At 44.5% G+C, this 17,797-nt stretch overlaps 2 protein-coding genes across 6 annotated transcripts in view; one reads left to right on the top strand and one right to left on the bottom strand.

Annotated features, from left to right (window-relative positions):
* Nucleotides 1–197: 197 nt before the first annotated feature.
* On the bottom strand, nt 198–3,920 carry LOC143807091 (histone H2AX-like). 2 transcript variants are annotated; one of them, XM_077288313.1, is made up of 2 exons: nt 3,227–3,920; nt 198–399 (listed from the first exon to the last, which is right to left on the bottom strand). In XM_077288313.1, exon 1 carries the CDS (start codon nt 3,718–3,720, stop codon nt 3,289–3,291), a length of 432 nt encoding a protein of 143 aa, XP_077144428.1. In that variant the 5' UTR covers nt 3,721–3,920; the 3' UTR covers nt 198–399; nt 3,227–3,288. The 2 variants fall into 2 exon arrangements, with proteins under 2 accessions (XP_077144428.1, XP_077144419.1); XM_077288304.1 differs by having other exon boundaries at nt 3,065–3,920.
* Nucleotides 3,921–4,145: 225 nt separating this feature from the next.
* The window catches only part of ZFYVE16 (zinc finger FYVE-type containing 16), a 79,523-nt gene continuing 65,871 nt past the window's right edge, over nt 4,146–17,797 (top strand). For 2 of the 4 annotated variants that reach the window (XM_077288161.1, XM_077288185.1), the window contains exons 1-3: nt 4,148–4,319; nt 9,722–9,826; nt 15,003–16,957. In XM_077288161.1, the coding sequence (XP_077144276.1) occupies nt 9,757–9,826; nt 15,003–16,957 (2,025 nt within the window). In that variant the 5' untranslated portion in view covers nt 4,148–4,319; nt 9,722–9,756. Of the gene's footprint in view, nt 4,360–9,721; nt 9,827–15,002; nt 16,958–17,797 lie in introns of all 4 variants that reach the window. The other 2 variants (XM_077288178.1, XM_077288171.1) reach the window with 2 other exon arrangements.

A 17,797-nucleotide genomic window follows, 5' to 3' on the forward strand; every position in this document is an offset into this window, starting at 1 on the left:
TTGTGCACAGAAAAACCGCAATTACAGTTCAAGAAAAGTGGATAACTTTTCTATAAGTCTCATGCCTACTGTGCTTTGTTTAAACACTGCAAAAAGTAAGCTGGATGAGACAGTGAAATTCAGATTGTCGAATTCTCTTGTTAAAAAGAACCAAATTTACTAAATTAATTCTGCCCAAACGAAATGCATTTATTTTCTCTTGGAGCTCAGCAATCTTTTCTTGTAGGCCATGTGCACATGGCGCCTTTAAGATGTCGACAGCACTGCCAAATTTTCCAGTTCAAAGATGTTTTGGGACAACGCAGACTTATCAGTCCCCTGAAGAGTCTTTCCAATTGTTTTTGCAGCATCTTTGCTCTGTGCTTTCAAGTATATTAAGCAGACGGCTTCCAAAGACACCTGAGGATTGAACATGACACTTTTCACTGATTCATGATTCCCAAACCCTGAAATGGTTCAAATAATTCACAAAAGGAACATGTGCACAGTAATGTTATGTTGACATAGTAACATTAAAGTGGTTGTCTGGTATTATACACTCTGCGCTGTGGAGATTTTCCAGGACCGTGAGTGATGAGCACGTGATTGCAAGTATATGATTTGCATACGCTCTGTCACTTGCTGACTCGCTCAGTGCAAGTGTATTGAGCAAGGCAAGAAACAGTTGGAATGTGACTGGAGAGGCGCAATGTGAAGATTACTTATTCTGCAGTCAAAGTGACTAAGCCTGGATGACCCCTTTAGGCTATATGCTCACGTTGCAGATTTGACTGTGGAATTTTCTGTGCAGATTTTGCATTTCTTGGCAGAAAACACAGGTCAGAATCTGCACCTTTATTTGGTATGTGCACACGTTGCAGTTTCTTCCTTTTTTTTTTTACCCCTGCAGATTTCTATTATGGAATAGGTGCAGAAACGCAGCAGATCTGCACAAAGAATTGACATGGTCCTTTTTTGAATCTGCTGCGTTTTCCGTGCAGATTTTTCCGCACCATCAGCACAGCACTATTTTTTGCTATTGATTTACATTGTACTGTAAATCACCTGCAGATCTGCAATGTGTGCACATACCCTTAGGCTATGTGCACACGTAGGAAATGTGGCGCAGAATTTTCTGCACTAAATCTGCATCTCCTGGCAGAATCCGCAGGTGCGTTTTTTGTGCAGATTTTACCACTGCAGATTTCTATTAATGGAGGGGTGCAGAAACGCACAAAAGAAGTGACATGCACTTCTTTGAAATCTGCAGCGTTTCTGCACAGCTTTTTTTTTTTTTCACATTGATTTACATTGTACTCTAAATCACAGTGCAGTTCTGCACCAAATCTGCATCGTGTGCACATACCCTTAATGTTAGCTAAACCTGGCAATTTAGATTGTATTATTGGACTATCTAATGTGTAGGTCTGCTGTATCTCTCCATGCACAGTGGATATCAAAGTCAGCTGTGCCTTGGAACGGTTTGCTACAGTGGGGTAAGTATGTCTCACGAAAGGACTGTGCAGATATCACACTCCTACAGGGAGATACCGTATATACTTGACTATAAGCTGACCTGGGTATAAGCCGAGGCACCCAATTTTGCAATGGAAAACAGGGTAAGCTACTGCAGGGATGTGTAACTCTCCACCATATGTAAATATCTAGATCTTTCTTCTTCCTCTGTACATACTATTGTTGAATATAGGGCCGGGTTCACATTGTGTTGGTGCAGTCTGTTCAACGCATGCGTCCCTCAACAGAGCAAAGCATGCCGGAGCCGCAGCGTGAAGACCAGAAGAGGACGTCATCCTATGAAGAAAGGAGGCGCCGGACCGGACGCCCATTGGATCGGACCGCAGCGGGACCGCCCCTGGGTGAGTATAATCTAACCTCATTTTCTCATCTTTCAGGATACATTCGGGGATTATCTACAGTTAGGCTAGTTTCACACTAGCGTTTATCGGGGCTGCGGACTTCCTCTGTGAAGCCCCGCCCACTGCCATGCCTCCTCGTTCAGCCCCACCTATGGCTGCATGCAGCGTGCGCACCCTATCTTTATCATTGCGTACGCAGGACATGCTGCTGTATGCGGATGCCACCGCATGAGTCGTTTTGACAGTGCGGCATCTGCACGAAAATGCAACATGTTGCGTTCGGCGCAGGTGGTCGCACCGTCGAAACAACGCATACAGCGGCATGGCCTGCATACCCAATGTTAAAGATAGGGTGCACACGCTGAACGAAGAGGCGCGGCAGAGGGTGGGGCTTCACGGAGGAAGTCCGCAGCCCGGATAAACGCTAGTGTGAAACTAGCCTTAGCGAGGCGCTACATAATGGCAGTCAATGGGTGCACTAACGCATCCGTTACATAGCGATAGTGCCGCTGTATGTGACGTATGCCGTCAGCGCATTGCCATTGACGCAATGTGAACCCTAAGAGAAAAAGAGGGCACCAATCATCAGAAACAATTAGGTACAGGGATCTACCTACAACATGTCTAAAAAGACATATAACCGAAAAGAAACATGCCAAAAGCAGGGATCACCAAGAATTAACAAATTTTATTGGGACACAACCACAAAAGCATTTTGAGATATATATATATTCTCAAAATGCTTTTGTGGTTGTGTCCCAATAAAATTTGTTAATTCTTGGTGATCCCTGCTTTTGGCATGTTTCTTATTTTTGGTTATATTACATACTATTGTTGAGGACAATGGATGGCAGGGTCTGAGGCCTTAGAGCATATTGCCCACAATCTGGAACTACTGTAGCAATGCTTTGGATGTAGCATACGCTCTCTGCGTCCAAAGCACTGTCATGTCTTCTATTGATCCGCAGGCTCCCATGCACACAGTGGACATGGGATTTCTAGAAATCCCATCCTCTATGCTGTCATCTGCCCATAGGTTTGACACTGCATAAATACACAGCATCAAACCCACACTTCCTACATACCCACGACCAGAATTGCTGCAGTTTTGACGCTTCATATTAAAGGGAACCTGCCTCCCCCAAAATAGAAGATGAGCTAAGCCCACAGGCATCAGGGCTTATCTACAGCAATGACCCTCACCCTACCGATGTAGAGAAACCCGGTATAACGGCTCTGCCCGGTGTGGGGGAGAGGAGACCAGCTCCCAACACCGGGCGGCCGCTTTTATACCGACTGCTAGTACACGTGGGGCAGCCACGATGGAGCGGCTCCCCGGGGAATACAGTCACGGCTCTCAGCTCTCTTACACATGTGGGTGGCCCTTAAAAGGGCCTTTGGGTTTTATCAGTCTCCACTTCCATCTCCGGGCTCAGTACTCCTGGGATTGCTGGGCGCTCTTCTTCCCGCCCTTTCCTGAGGTGGGCGCGGAGCTGGCGGACTTCTTGGGCAGCAGCACGGCCTGGATGTTGGGCAGGACGCCTCCCTGGGCGATGGTCACGCCGCCCAGCAGCCTGTTCAGCTCCTCGTCGTTGCGCACGGCCAGCTGCAGATGGCGCGGGATGATGCGCGTCTTTTTGTTGTCTCGGGCCGCGTTTCCCGCCAGCTCGAGAATCTCGGCAGTGAGATATTCCAACACAGCCGCTAAATAGACGGGAGCGCCGGCACCAACCCTCTCTGCATAGTTGCCTTTGCGGAGGAGTCTGTGAACACGTCCCACTGGAAACTGAAGACCTGCCCGAGATGAGCGGGTTTTAGCCTTCGCCCGAGCTTTGCCGCCACCTTGCTTCCCACGTCCTGACATGCTGTTCGTCTGATAGAAGTTCTTCTCCAAAGAAAAATCGCCGGGATAATAACCGCTCTGTGCCGCCGACTCCGTTTTTATACAGTCACCTGTGTCTGTGATTGGTTGTCTTCCAAGTCAGCCAATGAATCTCATTAATTTAAAAAGGACAAATCAGAAAGAAAGTTTAAGCGGCCACGTGACAGCCAGCCTTATCGTTGCAGTTTTAGCTACAGCTGGCTCCGCCTCCATAAGTTGCACGTGATGTGGGCGGGGTTATCTAGTGGCGCAAACAGCCGCACACTGGGGAGAATTCTTGCTCTGTGTCCAGCACATTTTCTCAGATTTCTCCCCGATTTTTTTAATGATTGTCGCTAACAAAAATGTATGCGTCTTTTTATACTTTACCCCGGTTGGCGCGAGCGCAGGCGTGACGTCATCCGCAATTACAGCAGGCAAACAAAGCAACGCGAGAGCAGGTCACATGACATACGCACGCCTTGGGGTCATGTGACGTCTCACATGATGGAGGCGGAGCGTCGTGACGGCAGAGGTGAAAGGAACCGGAGAGGCAAAAAACACAGATAGAGGGTCAGGATGAGGCCGGGGTGACGGCGGAGGTGAGCGGAGCGAGTGCTGCGCGGCGGGGAGGAGCGGCCGGTAGGTGGCGCCGCTCACCACTCAGTGTGGCCCCCAGTAATGGCGGGTAGTGTAAGGGGCATCTTCTGAGGTGAATTCCCCAGACCTGGACGTGTTACCCGGCCCCAGGAGTAATGATGAGGGCGTCTGTGAACAGAAATGGCAGAGCTATAGTGAGAGACGCACTGTGTGTCAGTCATACGTGTGTGTGTGTGTGTGTGTGTGTGTGTGTCAGTCATACGTGTGTGTGTCAGTCGTACGTGTGTGTGTGTGTGTGTCAGTCAGTCAGTCAGTCAGTCATACGTGTGTGTGTCAGTCGTACGTGTGTGTGTGTCAGTCAGTCGTACGTGTGTGTGTGTGTGTGTGTGTCAGTCAGTCAGTCAGTCGTACGTACGTACGTACGTGTGTGTGTGTGTGTGTCAGTCGTACGTGTGTACGTGTGTGTGTGTGTGTCAGTCGTACGTGTGTGTGTGTGTCAGTCGTACGTGTGTGTGTGTCAGTCGTACGTACGTACGTGTGTGTGTGTGTGTGTGTGTGTGTGTCAGTCGTACGTGTGTGTGTGTCAGTCGTACGTACGTACGTACGTGTGTGTGTGTGTGTGTCAGTCGTACCTGTGTGTGGGTGTCAGTCGTACCTGTGTGTGGGTGTCAGTCGTACCTGTGTGTGGGTGTCAGTCGTACCTGTGTGTGTGTGTGAACCGTGACACTAAGGAAATGATGGAAACTAAAGATCTCTCTGTGTGTTCAGTGTGAGCAGTGACATCCCTGCACCTACAGTTCTGGCCGTTGTCGATGAGTTGATTAACAGTTGTCTGAGGAAGGCTCTGCAATGCTGAATGGACAAATCATCAAGATCCGCTGCTGGCAGCTCCTTTTGAAATTGACAACCAATAACACCCCATGGGAGACTAGTCTGGAGACGCTGCAGCCATGGTAGCACGTTCAGGCAGTAACTGTCTTCGGTAGCATGAAAAAAATTGTTGCGTTAAAGGGGCTTTCCCACAAACAAAATACATTTGATTCAATGTTATACATGTTCCCCTGCTGTGTACTGTATAATGTCTGTGTCTGACCGTCTAGGATCATGGTGTGATCATATCTCAGCTCCTGGGCAGGGGAGGAAGGTAAGGAGTATACAGACATTACAGCAGGGGATCACAGCTGATTATTTTTGTGAGGTAAAACGCTTCACTGCCTGTTTTTAAGCAATGTTTTATCCTATGCTGTCCTGTCTGTATACTCTCTTTTGCTTCCCCCTTCCCAGGAGCTGTTGTATGATCAGACCATGTCCCTGTATGTATACATATTAGTCCATGAAATTAAATCCAAAAACACATTCAACAATATCCTATCACCAACGACCTCCCACATACTGGACAGGCTACGGAATGTTTTGTTTAAAATATATCTTTTTATTTATCAAATAGTTAAAAAACTTATTATTAATACACAATATTATTGTAATAATGCCTCCAATCTAAAGCAGATCGGATGTAGTTCCCAAAGCAGTGCGTAGCATATATTGTATAACAAATAACAACTATGCCATCAGTAACATTTTAAATGATACCACCATTAGAGTCATAAGTGGCAGCAAGGACAAAATGACCTATAGAAAAACTTGCAATAAAGTGCTTAAGTGCATATAGTAGTTACCGATTATATAAACATAGTAGCCAAATCATCCAAACATGATTACCTCTATGGGACCACACGAGACCTGCGTTCTACCCCAACGCGCGTTTCGATGAATCTGGGGGCGTATGAAGATTTTATCGAATAGCCGCATCTGTTACCTGGAGCGCTCGCGATAATAAGCTGTTTGGTGCCACAGCTGCATGTGTCACGGCTGTGTAGCATATAGAATAATGACCTTCGGCACTCAATAAGGTAACTTTCACACATCAGGTTTTCACGGTCAGGCTCAATCCGACTAAATTTAAAAAAAAACGGATCCGGCGATGTTGCCGCCAGATCCATTTTTTTTCCCATAGACTTGTATTGTGCCGGATTGCGCCGAATGACCTTGCTTTTCATCCGGTTTTCGGCAGATCCGGCAAATCTGCCGTTTCTGGAAAGAAACGCCCATAGCAACATTTTTTGTCTCCGGCGAAAAAGCCAGAAGCGCTTTCGGCTGTTTGCTAGAACAGAAGCCTATGGGAGCCGGAAGGTGCCGGATCTGGAAAATGACGGATTCCAGCCCCAGATTCCCTTTTTTTAAACTGAGCATGCTCCAAATTTTAAATTTTTTTTTAATCAAATTATCTGGATATGCTAGTCGGATCCATCGAAAAAACGGATCCGTCGCATCAGTTTTCCACAATCTGCGCCGGAGCAGTTTTTTTCCAACATTCACCGGATTGTGCCTGATACAAAAAAACCTGATGTGTGAAAGTAGCCTAAGTCACAAGGGAATTAAAGTTTCAAATGATTTTCAATTTAATGTACAGGCGACATCATTTTGGCACGATTGCCTTTATCAAGAAAGTCTGCATGAGATATATAATGGTATAATTCCAAATACTCAGTGCGGCGTGGTACGAATCATGCCACATTGCTTTAGGTAGGAACAGCCCATATGCTGTGACGAGGAGATGCCGGCGTGCTTCTGGTTATTACATGCGACTATGTGACCGTTACAACACACAGGCTCTCCACTCTCCATGCGTGTGTTGTGACTGTCACAGAGCCGCCGCACTCAACAGGTGATTATCGGGAGCACTCCAGGTATCCAGGTTTCCGAGGCAGCTATTCGGGTAAGCACCTATCCGAAGCTATTCAATCATCCTTAGTCACCAGTCACACTGCGAGATGCCAGCAGCAGATCTTGATGATTTGTCGTAGTGCACTCAGTGTGGCAGAACCTTCCTCAGACAGCCATTAATAACCTCACTGATAGCATCCAAGGCGTGTAAGTGCAGGGGTTTCTGTGCATGGCGCTCATATGCAATGCTGAATAAATCGAGATGGTTTTAAAAATTTGTTTCCATTCTTTTTTTTGTCACTTGCACATCATTGCCATGTCTATCCAGCACTCCATGACTTTTTCTTCTTGGTGTTACAATTTTAATGTTGTGGTGTATGTGCGCACACACACAGCATTATATGTATATATTGCACATACACTTTAGTTGTTTTGAATATCATCCATTCATTCTGCAGTGCAGTATAGAGATTTACTGAACAGCCCTGTATTAGTGGAAGTAAATGGTTCAAAAAAAAAAAAAAAAAAATACTCTGCTCAGACTGCCACCGCTTCTCAGTATTTAGTTCTTTACTTACTGTTTACCGGGATCAACATCCAGCAGCGGTGTCATGTGAGCTTATTGTTGTGTTGTCTTTGTGGAAACCGCAGGGGACAAAACTCAATCAGCTCAAATTATAACCTGCTAAATCTGAGGATTGGCCGTAGATTCCTGCATCTGATCTCACAGCAAATGTCACATTTACCCCATTTTATAAATGTAATAGTGAACATTACAATTTTCCCTATAATTGAAAAAAATACATATTTTTTTTGTTTCTTGTTCTTTAGAAACTGTATCACATGGACCCAGAGTGCCATACTTCTTCACTTAAAGGGAACCTATCGCCCCCAAAATTGAAGGTGAACTAAGCCCACCGGCATCAGGGGCTTATCTACAGCATTCTGTAATTCTGTAGATAAGCCCCCGATGTATCCTGAAAGATGAGCAAAAGAGGTTATAGTATACTCATCTGGGGGGCCGGTCCGATCCGATGGGCGTCGCGGTCCGGGGCATCCCATCTTCATAGGATGACGTCCTCTTCCTGTCTTCACGCTGCGGCTCCTGCGCACTGCAGTACTTTGCTCTGCCCTCAACAGGGCAGACAAAGTACGCCTGCGCCGGAGCCGCAGCGTGAAGACAAGAAGACGACGTCATCGTAAGAAGATGGGAGGCCCCGGACCGCGACGCCCATCGGACCAGAACAGAACCGGGACCGCCCCTGGGTGAGTATAATCTAACCTCTTTCTCTCATTTTCAGGATACATCGGGGGCTTATCTGCAGCATTACAGAATGCTGTATATAAGCCCCTGATGCTGGTTAGCCCCTGAAGCTAACCTTCGATTTTGGGGTGACAGGTTCCCTTTAAAGGGCACTTGTCAGCTTGGAAATGCAAGGCAATCCTCCAGCTGATATATATTAGTATTATTTATGTGAGAAAAGCCTCGATATAAGACTTTATTCACGCATCAGTATTTCATCAGTATTTGCTTGTCAAAACCAGGAGAGTAGAAAACATGGAGCAGGTGTCAATCTTTCAATTCTAGTTATTGTCTGTACGTTCCACTCCTGGTTTTGGCATACAAACACTGATGTAAATTACTGACGTGGGCTCGATCCCTAACTTGTATCTTATACAATGAAGTCCCTGCTCTTTCAGGCACTCTGGTCCATTGAGCCGTCCTAATCATTAATCCACTGCTTTCCTTGTGAATGTTCATGCAGAGAAACTATCAGTCACCTATGTAATCAGCTCACTGGACCTGGGTGCATAGAGAGCAGATAAAACATTGTATAAAATACAAGTTATACTTAGTCTTTTCCCACAAAACTACTGTATGTAGCATTCTGTTCAGCTCCTCCTGCACTGCAGTTCCAGGCTGGCAGGTTCCCTTTACATGTTTCCATCCATATGGTTTGAAGTTAAATGGGTTGTGCAGCGCCTGTGTGTGTTTTTTTTGTTTTTTTTTATCAGCACATGGTCATATGAGTATTTGGCTGCTCTATCGGATGAAGCAGACACATAATGAGGGCCGCTATCTGCTCTATGGAGTGAAGGGGGCAAGCAGGGGACAGCATACAGGAGACACTGTTTTATGGAATGTAATTTATTGACTTGTTTGATTTGTAGTAAAAATGTAAATTAAAGGTTTTTTTTTTTTATTTTTTTTATTTATTTATTTTTTTATAAAGTTAAAGCAAATTATCATCTACCCACAATATAGGTAATGACTTGCAGATCAGTGGGTGTTTCACTGCCGAGATACGCGCCAATCAATCTTTATCCCCAACGGGGAACTTACAGCAGGGCAGGATGGATGGATGCCTGAACGCTGCTCCATTCATTTTCTATGGGGCTGCCAGAAAAAGCCAAGCACAGCCCTCAGCATCCCCACAGTAAATGAATAAAGCGGTGGTCTCACTGTCACTCCATTCTATAACTGGGATAAAAGTATTCCGTTCTGCCGATCGGTGTGGGTCCCAGTGGTCAAACCTTCAGCGATCAACAAGTAGCATCACATCCTATGGATAGGTGATAACTTGTTTTCACTGGACAACCCCTGTAATGTCCAAAAAGAAGACTAGTAATCTGGAAGTTTGGCCATTCTGTGTTTTTAACAAGTGTTCTGTTATCTCAGGTGCCAAAGAAAATTCTTTGTGGATCCAAAAGAAGATGGACAGTTACTTTCAAGCGGCAGTTGTGGATTTGGATAAATTGCTGGATGACTTTGAGCAGAATACAGGTGAGACGTTTCATCTTCTGATGAGTTAACCTTTTCAGTTAGGAATATTTCTCAGTGAACAGTATGAGAATTCTGTCTCTTGTTCGTCTACATGACCTTCATGCACCTGACATTGTTGGATGAATATGCCACATAATCGCACAGCAATCTGCATGTTGCTGCACGTAAGGCTACTTTCACCCTAGCGTCGTTTGCAATACGTCGTTCAGGAGAAAAAACGCATCCTGCAAAGTTGTCTGCAGGATGCGTTTTTTCCCCATAGACTTACATTACCGACGGTTGCGTCGTGTTTTGGCGGACCGCCGGCACAAAAAAAGTTACATGTAACGTGTTTTTGTGTGCAGAGTCCGCCAACTCTGCCCCCTCCTCCCCGGACCTTACAATGGGGCAGCGGAAGCGTCGTAAGACTGCTTCCGCTGCCCACGTCGGGCATTTCTTTCACAGCATGCGTCGGTACATCGGCCCTACGCACTGCGACGGGCCCGTACCGACGCTAGTGTGAAAGCAGCCTTAAGCACAAAATTCTGAGAGAATTTCCAATGTTTTTATTATATTCATTATATTTATCACCAAGAAGTCAGAATTGCAATGAATGGTAAATCATTATAGTCTCGCATTACATTTTTTTTTTTTCCTAATTTTTTTCTGTCTTTCTATATTCCTGGGTTGATTTTCAAAGTTCATAAAATGCTGATCACTTATTTTACTGTTCAATAAGATCCTCTTTTTCCTAATAATCTCACACTGGTATGCTAAGGATAGGACCAGGCAGATAAGGATATGATCAGGGAGGTTTTTCTTTTATTATTTCTCACTATCCATAAGCTATCAGTAATGGTATGTTCAGGGTGTGCATTAAAATACTTGCTAGTTTTATTTGCCACCTTCCGCTCCTGTTGTCTCTTGGACCATGTGACTTCAGTTGTGAAAAGCTGTCTCGCTCCAGCGTATATTTTACTGAAAGTCACACAATGTAAGTCTCACACTCACAGCGAGTCTCTCATAGATTTACCTTAAGAGAGAAAGCAACGATCCACAATGTGAGCTGACGAGAGCGAGCTGTGGTCACATGGTGCCGCAGAGAAGCGGAAACCTCCCAACACTGTGACCGATAATCATTGTAAAGTACACTCTGATCACACTTTACTGATGCTGAAGTAAAAGAAATGCTGGAATGGGACCTTAAAGTATCTAAAGGGACGTTCTTTGTTTCCAATAACTATTAATCACAACGCGGTTTTATTTTACATTCTGCTCTTGAATAATCTTAGCTACACTGTGATTGGCTGCTATGTGCAACAAAGATCGCTTTTACAAGTGTTCCTATGTCGCGGGTGCGCCTCCTGTCATCTTTGCCAATATTTTGTATGAGTTGACGCACTTCCTACTATGAAAGTCTTCTGATTCTTTCTATAATTTATACAAATGAGTTTTCCTCATACCTCTGCAGTTGGAGTCTTATACAGAGAAGGGGTAGCTTCCTGTGTACTATTTAAAGGGAGCCTGTCACCAGGTTTGTCCCGTATGAGCAAAGGCCAGTTTTTTCAGGCCTGATATACTGCATTCTAATATGCTGTATACATGCCCCCAATCCAGCGTGCAAGACCAGAAAAAGACCTTTTAGGGTATGTGCACACGTTGCGGATTCTCTGCGAATCCGCAGCGTTTTTTGCAGTGCAGAAACGCTGCAGATCCGCAATTGATTTACAGTACAATGGAAATCAATGAGAAAAAAAAATGCTGTGCACACTTTGCGGAAAATCCGCTGCGGTTTAAAAGTAGTAGCATGTCACTTCTTTTTTGTGAATCTGCAGCGTTTTTGTACCCATTCCATTATAGAAAACCGCAGGGGTAAAAAACACAGCAAATCCGCAAGAAAACCGCAGTAAATACGCACAAAAAAACGCTGCGGAACCGCACAAAAAATCGCAGGTGCGTTTTCTGCCAGGAGAGACAGAATCCGCACCAGAAATTCCTAAGCCTAATCCGCAACGTGTGCACATAGCCTTAAAATACTTGCCTACAGAATGGTCGGGACTGATGGGCGTTGCTGTCTTGGTCCGGCGCCTCCTCTCTTCTTGCGATGCCATCCTCCGTCTGTGCTTCATATGGATGACACGTCCTATGTCATCCACACGGTGTCCCCGGCCTTACGCTCCTGCGCAGGCGTACTTCTGTCTGCCCTGACAAGGCAATAGCAAAGTACTGCAATGTGCACCCACCGGGGCTGTTTTGGCCTTTTCCTGAAAATGCACACTGCAGTACTTTACTGTCACAAGGCTGGATTGGGGGGGCATACATACAGCATATTAGAATGCTGTATATGAGGGCTGAAAGGTACTGGCCCTACCTCATTTGAGACAAACCTGCTGACAGGTTCCCTTTAAGGCCAGTTTCACATTAACGTTTTGAGGAGCTGCGGACTTCCTTCGTGAAGCCCTGCCGTCGGCCGCTAGCTCCACCTACTTCTGCATACGGCCTGAGTACCTATCTTTAACATTAGGTACGCAGGTCGTGCGGCTGTATGCGGATGCTTCCGCATGCGTCGTTTTGACGATGCGGTGACCAGCGTAGGACGCAGCTGGTAGCAATTTCTTTTTCTTTTTTTTCCGCATCGTCAAAATGACGCATCCGCATGCAGCCGCACGACCTGCGTACCTAATGTTAAAGATAGGTACGCAGGCCGCATGCAGAAGTAGGCGGACGTGCGGCCGAGGGTGGGGCTTCACGGAGGAAGTAAGCAGCCCTCCGCAGCTCCTCAAATGCTAGTGTGAAACTAGCCTTAGCGATTGTTATGAAAGCCCATTGCTTTTTCATGCTCCTTTTTAATTTGAAATTGTTCTATACACACAAGTGTAGTTTCAAGAAAATTCTCCGAAATAAGTTATAATATACTATATCTAATCACAATAGTCCCAATGAAAAAATGCAGTGCTAAACACTTTGCTAACAAATAATCAACCAAGCAATCTGTGACAAAAATTAGTAACATCTATCCTAGGATATGAAGAGATTCCCGTAGTTATGGTTTAAAATATATTTTTATTATATAAATCAATAAAATAACAGAATAAAATGATAGGGAAAAAATCTCCAAGCAGAAACTCCTACCAAGTTAATGAATATATAATGTATACACTATGTTCCAAATTATTATGCAAATGACATTTTTCTCAGATTTTCCTAAATGGTCGGTGCGAATGACAGTCAGTCTAATAAAAGTCATCACCCGTTAGATTATACATTGAATTTTATTGAATAAACCTCCCAATGATAACAGTATAATCTCCAAAATGAATAAAAACTCAAAATGCACTGTTCCAAATTATTAGGCACAGTAGAATTTCTAAACATTTGATATGTCTTAAAGAACTGAAAATGCTCATTTGTTGAATTTGCAGCATTAAGAGGTCACATTCACTGAACAAAAAAGCTATTTAACTCCAAAACATCCTAACAGGCCAAGTTACATGTTATCATAGGACCCTTCTTTGCTATCACCTTCACAATTCTTGCATCCATTGAACTTGTGAGTTTTTGGAGAGTTTCTGCTTGTATTTCTTTGCATGAAGTCAGAATAGCCTCCCAGAGCTGCTGTTTGGATGTGAACTACCTCCCACACTCATAGATCTTTTGCTTGATGATTCTCCAAAGGTTCTCTATAGGGTTGAGGTCAGGGGAAGATGGTGGCCACACCATGAGTTTATCTCTTTTTATGCCCATAGCAGCCAATGACTCAGAGGTATTCTTTGCAGCATAGATGGTGCATTGTCAGCATGAAGATGATTTTGCTCCTGAAGGCACATTTCTTCTTTTTATACCATGGAGGAAAGTTGTCAGTCAGAAACTCTATATACTTTGCAGAGGTCATTTTCACACCTTCAGGAACCTTAAAGGGCCCTACCAGCTGTTTCTCCATGATTCCGGCCCAAACCATGACTCCTCCACCTCCTTGCTGTTGTTGCAGCCTTGTTGGGACATGGTGGCCATCCACCAACCATCCACTACTCCATCCATCTGGACAATCCAGGGTTGCTCAACACTTATCAGTAAACAAGACTGTTTGGAAATTAGTCTTAATGCATGTGTGGGCCCAATGCAACCATTTCTGCTTGTGAACACTGTTAAAGGGTGGCCGAATAGTAGGTTTATGCACCATAGCAAGCCTTTGAAGGAGCCTACACCTTGAGGTTCGAGGGACTCCAGAGGCACCAGCAGCTTCAAATATCTGTTTGCTGCTTTGTAATGGCTTTTTAGCAGCTGCTCTCTTAATCCGATGAACTTGCCTGGCAGAAACCTTGCTCATTATGCCTTTATCAGCACAAACACATTTGTGCTCAGATACAGCCACAAATCTCTTAACAGTATGATGATCACGCTTAAGTTTTCGGGAAATTTCTAATGTTTTCATCCCTTGACCAAGGCATTGCACTATTTGATGCTTTTCAGCAGCAGAGAGATCCTTTTTCTTTCCCATGTTACTTGAAAACTGTGACCTGCTTAATAATGTGGAACATCATTTTTAAATAGTTTTCCTTTAATTAGAATCACCTGGAAAACTAATTATCCCATGTGTTTAAGATTGATTTCAGTGATCTATTGAGCCCTGAGACACAATACCATCCAGGAGTTTATTTGAAAAACAAAACAATTAAATCTTTATCACACTTAAATTAAATTTGCATAATAATTTGGAACACAGTGTAGATACAGCAGTAGCATAGAGATGCCAAGGGTATTAATGCCTAAAGAGCCAGAGCTATACTATTAGAAGGGTATGATTATCCCCCTAATGCCTAACTGCAAAGGTCTCATATCTAGCGTTGCCTAAAGGTAGCATGCATTAGAAACAATATATAAATGGTAGATTACCTAAAACAAATGTGCCACCTAAAAGGTCCCAGGCTCTGTCTCTCTCCACTCCCGACGCTGTTTCGCCTCGCTTCTTTGGGAGACTTCTGTAAATTGTGTATCGCCAGCCTGTTCTGCAGAAAATCGATCATCTCTATATAATAATTTGCTTTTAAACCCATCAGTTTGTACAGATATTTATTTTGACGTGTAATAAGACACGAGGCATGAAGTATTATATTGTATAACAATAGTAATGGATCTCTGTGTGTACATAAACATGGCTCTCTGTTAATGGCATTTATGTTCTCACTTTTTCATACAGACGAGTTGGAAACTGGCCAGACTGGTGGTGCACCTTTCAGCCCAAACCAAAGTGCTCTTTCGTCAGGCGACTTCTACCTGCAGCCAGATTTTGCAGCTCCTGCAAAGCAGCCCCCTGGCGGTTGTCATGAAGAACCTCTGCCTTCAGTCTGTCTCAATGAGGAAGAGTTAAAAAATGTAACTCCTGTCTTACAAGGTGAAAGAAATGTTGCAGGCCCAGATCTCTTATCCTGTGTGGAGGAAGGAAAATCCAATGAAGATGAGTCAAGCACTGGGAGGAGCAGTGTTCCTATATGTGACCTTATCAGTGACACCGGCAGCTCATTTCATACAGCAAGTAGCAATGAGTCATTAATTCCCGATGCTCTTCAGACAAGTGGAAATCTTGTCTCTGACCTTGAGTTGCTTTCCGACCCAGGGTTCTTTGCAGTCCCAGCTTCAGATCTGTCTATTTCATTAGGAAATGAAGAACTATGTTGTGCAGATGTCTCTATGGGAAAACCATCCTGGCTACCTGAGAGCCAGTCCAGTCTTCTCAACCTAAGACCTGAAGCTAGAAGTACAAATATCAATCTTAGTGCTGATTTTGATGATGCTAGAGAAGCTTCTGACATGGCTTCCAGCATTGACTCAACTAGTACTTCAAGTTCCTCCAGTACTGATGGCTACGTGAGCGACGATCTCTGTTATGAGGCCTTGACTGATCAAACTGGTGTGGAGCCTAAAGTGCAGGAGGGTGAATTGGTCCATACTCTAACATTTGAGTCTAGGGAAGTCAAACCGATCGGACATTTAGATGTCTCAGTGTTATCTACAGACAATTCAGACTTTGGATTGAAAAGTGAGATTTATAGTAATTTAGGTGCTTGCCAAACAGAGATCTCAAGCATGATCATGCCAGAGTGTGATGCTGATATAGCAAAGGCTTCGGCAGCATCTGCACCCGATGAGCGGACCCCTCCCACCAGATCTCTCCCTCGTCCTGTGTTACATATGCAAGATAGTCCTCTGCCTGTGAAAGACACTTCAGGGGAGCTTTACAGCCGAGTCTCAGAAGTACCTGCTGGCGTTTCACAAAATGATCTTGAGATGCCAATTTCTAAAAATACATGTTTACCACACACGCCATGTGTTCCTGCAGAGAAATATGTCGCCAGTGAAATTAAGTCAGCAGATGACGATTTGTCACCGCAACCTGTTACCAAATTACCTACATTGGAAACGTGTCAGCCTATTGGTCCGACCCCTGCTCCTCCAGATAATATCTATAGTCCTGATTTTGAAAATGCTGTATTATGTGATTTCATAAGTGACCATAATGACCTATTGTTAAGTGACACATATGTCAGTGATGCGGAGCTGGATGCTTTTCTTAGCGAGGAGGGTGTTCCTTTAAATAAGGGAAACCTCATAGCTCGTGATTTAACTGGGGCTGAGTCTTGTGGGACTAGTGGTGAGGAGTTACCGTCTCCAGTAATAGAACAAGACAAAGCTCAGAGTAAGACGGTGGATGCTTCCAAGAGTGCGGCTGCTTCCACTACTCCACCTCAAAATCCAGAGACTCTTCCATCCAGTGATGATATTGTTTATCAGAATATAAATCTTAGGCCAAAACAGTTTTTTAATCAGCCACCAAGGTCCCTGACACTGAGCCAGCCTGAAAAGCTGAATAATCAGAGCTTGGAACGAAGTCTTACTGACCAAACGCCTGAAGCGTCTGGATCGGACAGCTTGTACTCTCATGGTGTATTGCGAGGGTCTGAAGATACTGATGAGAGTCCTGAGCTCCGTGTCAAAGAAGCAGCAGAAGGACCAGATATGGAAGCAATGGAGCATCCTGTGCTGGGTCAGAGGCAGCCGACCTGGATCCCTGACTCCGAAGCTCCAAACTGCATGAACTGCAGCACTCGCTTCACTTTCACTAAGCGAAGACACCATTGTAGAGCTTGTGGAAAAGTAAGTTGGCTATATGGAATGCTTGCACTAACTTGCCCTGTAAAACTGCGTTTCTGCTCTTCAGTATTTTCCAGGCCAAGGCCAATTTTTGGCAAGCACTGTAGTATTCTAAATCCTAACAGTGTGCATGTTACACTATAGCATGCTAAGTGTAATTTGCACACTGTGAGGATTCAGCGTGTCCACATGATTGTTCCATCTATATTCTTGCTTGATTGCAGATTTATTTTCTGCAAATGTACAATGTCGTTTTACCATGCTTCACTTTGTTTCCTACATTTGAGGTTCAAAAGGGATTTACTCCTATAACTACATTAAAGGGAATCTGTTAACAGGTTTTTGCTATGTAATCTGACAACTGCATGAGGTAAAAGCTGAGACACAGATTTCAGGACTGTGTCACTCATTAGGCTGTTTGCTGTTCTTTCCATACAATAAATGTTTTATCAGCAGGAGATTATCACTGCCCACTACCTCCCTCATGCCAAGTGGTCCGGCCATAGAGAGCTGTGGTGTGGTTGAGGTTAGCTCTCTGAACTCTGCTATATATGCTACATCTAAAGACAACTAATTATGTCGCAACTGCTGCACCCAGTAAACTAATCGATACATCCTTGTATTTGGGGCCTCTTTTCCTACAACATGCTGCTCTCAGATGAGGTAGCAAAAACCTTTTGATTCCCTTTAAATCGTCAAGAAAACTGTACAGTAAGTTTTCATTTTCCCTGCAGCGCCACCACAGGAGATATGAATAATTGCAGTGTGTGCATTCAGACCAGTGCTATGCCTGTGCAATGAAGGATGGAACAGGTCCTCAAGTGCGAGGGATGCGCTTTACCT

Source organism: Ranitomeya variabilis, chromosome 1, assembly GCF_051348905.1.
Source record: "Ranitomeya variabilis isolate aRanVar5 chromosome 1, aRanVar5.hap1, whole genome shotgun sequence".
Classification (NCBI taxonomy): domain Eukaryota; kingdom Metazoa; phylum Chordata; class Amphibia; order Anura; family Dendrobatidae; genus Ranitomeya; species Ranitomeya variabilis.

Excerpts from the sequence above, each read along its gene's own strand:
- LOC143807091 (XM_077288313.1), bottom strand. The coding sequence starts at position 3,720 with ATGTCAGGACGTGGGAAGCAAGGTGGCGGCAAAGCTCGGGCGAAGGCT.